The sequence below is a fragment of the Meleagris gallopavo genome, chromosome 6, assembly GCF_000146605.3.
Source record: "Meleagris gallopavo isolate NT-WF06-2002-E0010 breed Aviagen turkey brand Nicholas breeding stock chromosome 6, Turkey_5.1, whole genome shotgun sequence".
Taxonomy (NCBI): domain Eukaryota; kingdom Metazoa; phylum Chordata; class Aves; order Galliformes; family Phasianidae; genus Meleagris; species Meleagris gallopavo.
Window position 1 is genome coordinate 35938231 of NC_015016.2, and position 2116 is coordinate 35940346.

The 2116-nt window shown below is 40.4% G+C and overlaps 1 protein-coding gene across 1 annotated transcript in view; it reads left to right on the top strand.

Moving 5' to 3' along the window:
• UBE2E1 (ubiquitin conjugating enzyme E2 E1) overlaps positions 1 to 2116 on the top strand; it is a 42189-nt gene extending 40073 nt beyond the window's left edge. Inside the window, exons 4-5 of the mRNA XM_010712862.3 lie at positions 157 to 304; positions 1210 to 2116. Coding sequence (XP_010711164.1) covers positions 157 to 304; positions 1210 to 1307 — 246 coding nt within the window. The 3' untranslated portion in view covers positions 1308 to 2116. The remainder of the gene's footprint in view (positions 1 to 156; positions 305 to 1209) is intronic.

The window sequence follows — 2116 nt, forward strand, 5'->3', positions numbered from 1 at the left end:
GGGCTCCGCCGGCGTGGGCTCCTCGGCGTTTACTGCCGGCTTTAATTCGGTTTTTTACTGCCTGTCAAATCAGAATTACGGCTGTTATCGTTTATTACCGCGTCACGTGTGCTGCCGTGTGATGCCAGCGCACCATCTAATAGTCATTTCTTGCAGGTAACGTTCCGGACAAGGATCTATCACTGTAACATTAACAGCCAAGGCGTCATCTGCCTGGACATTTTAAAAGACAACTGGAGTCCAGCATTAACCATTTCTAAAGTTCTCCTATCCATCTGCTCCCTCCTCACAGACTGCAACCCGGGTAAGCGCCCTGCCCAGCCTCCCGCTGCCTCTCACCCCCACCCGGCCCCGGCTCATCCCACGGTCTCGGGGAGAGGGGCTGGAGGAGGTGGCGGCCCTGCGCCCACCCCCGGCTGCTGCACACACCTGTGCCGCAGGCAGAGCTGCTGGGAAAGCTGTGCTTCTCCTCCTGCAGGGGACAGCTCTACCCTTTCTAAACCTGCTCTCCTTATGGATAAGGGTTAAATGTGCTTTGCAGCTCTGTAGAACTGCAGTAACTTGGTAACAGCTATGAAAGACTCAAAAGCAGCTGCAAAAATCACTGGATTAGCCTTTTCCATTCCACCATCTATTTAAAACCGGTGACCAGCTATGCCAAAAGTAATCCTCTGCTTCCCTAACCTCATCCCTTATTGACATGAGTTAAGGGAAATCTGCCTTTGTTTACAAAGTCAATTTCAGAGGTCATAATCCTATGTAAGTCTATAAAAGATGAGAAACACTGGAGTTCATGCTGCATTATGTATAATAAAGTAGTTGTTTTGTAAAAATAAAACCTCTCCCTGCAATCTGATCTTTCCTGCAAGCCAGATTTATGTCAATACAAGTACACTTAGCAATGAATATGTCTCAGGCACTTTTAGAAAAGGTAAAATAAACACATGAATCAGTGAAAGTTTTCAGGAATGCAAAATATAACTGTTGGGTGACTATTGGACTGTTGTCTTTTAAACTCCTTAAAACTTCGATCAGCATTCTCCACTTTATCAAGCAATAGATCTATACATTACCATAAATAAATACAAATTGATGAAGATACAGACCATCAATTCAGTATATTTGTATTGTTGTGATGTACTTGTCTTTATTTCCCTGCATTAAATTCACACTATTCTGAAAGAAGTCTTTCTTTTCTTTCCTTTTCAGCTGACCCCCTGGTTGGAAGCATTGCCACTCAGTATATGACTAACAGAGCAGAGCATGACAGAATGGCCAGACAATGGACCAAAAGATATGCTACATAAATTGGATTTCTGTCAGATTTACATTATTTGTCTGTGATGGAAAGAGCTGCTTATGATTTTGAAGGGGTGGGTGGGAGGGAGGGTGCTGGTAAAGAGTAGGGTATTTCTATAACAGATTTTATTCAGTCTTTTATTTCCTAAGATTTTGTTGTTGTAACTTAAGGTATCTTGCTACAGTAGACAGCTAGAATTGGGAATAGCATATTTTAAGACTGTAATTAGTTCGGCAATATTAGCTCACATATAATACCGAGAAGAATGTAAACTTAGGTTTCTTTGGTTTTCAGTTTGCTCGCATTATGTAAAAGATAAAACAGCTTAATTTTGTACAGGTACTTATGTTGGCGTTTATGTAAAAGTCCTTTCAAGACTCTACACACTGTTTTTTGCTTTTTGTTTTGTTTTTGGTTTGGGAGGGTTTAGTTTGTTCATTTGTTTTGTTTTGCTTTGTTTTTTGTTTTTGGTTTTTTTTTCTTTGTAAAAAAGATATTGGGATTGTTTTCCCCTATAGAGGGCGCATTGGTATTTAACAAATGCTTTTTAAAGACTGTCATCTCATGGTCTGTGATACGGAGAGGGGGATCTATGGCCTCATATATGAAATGAGAAGTAGCTAATGTATTATTTTATAAGCCAATCTATCTTTGTGAGAAGAATAAAATTTTTAATCAGGACTAATGACAACTTGTAGTGAAATACCTTAAGCTGTTTAATTGTAAGGCGTGGAATAGGAGTCACTCAGTGGATTGGTTGTATGTTGTGGGCTACTTAAGTCTGCATTTGTTACTGTGCTAATAAAAAGATGTTTA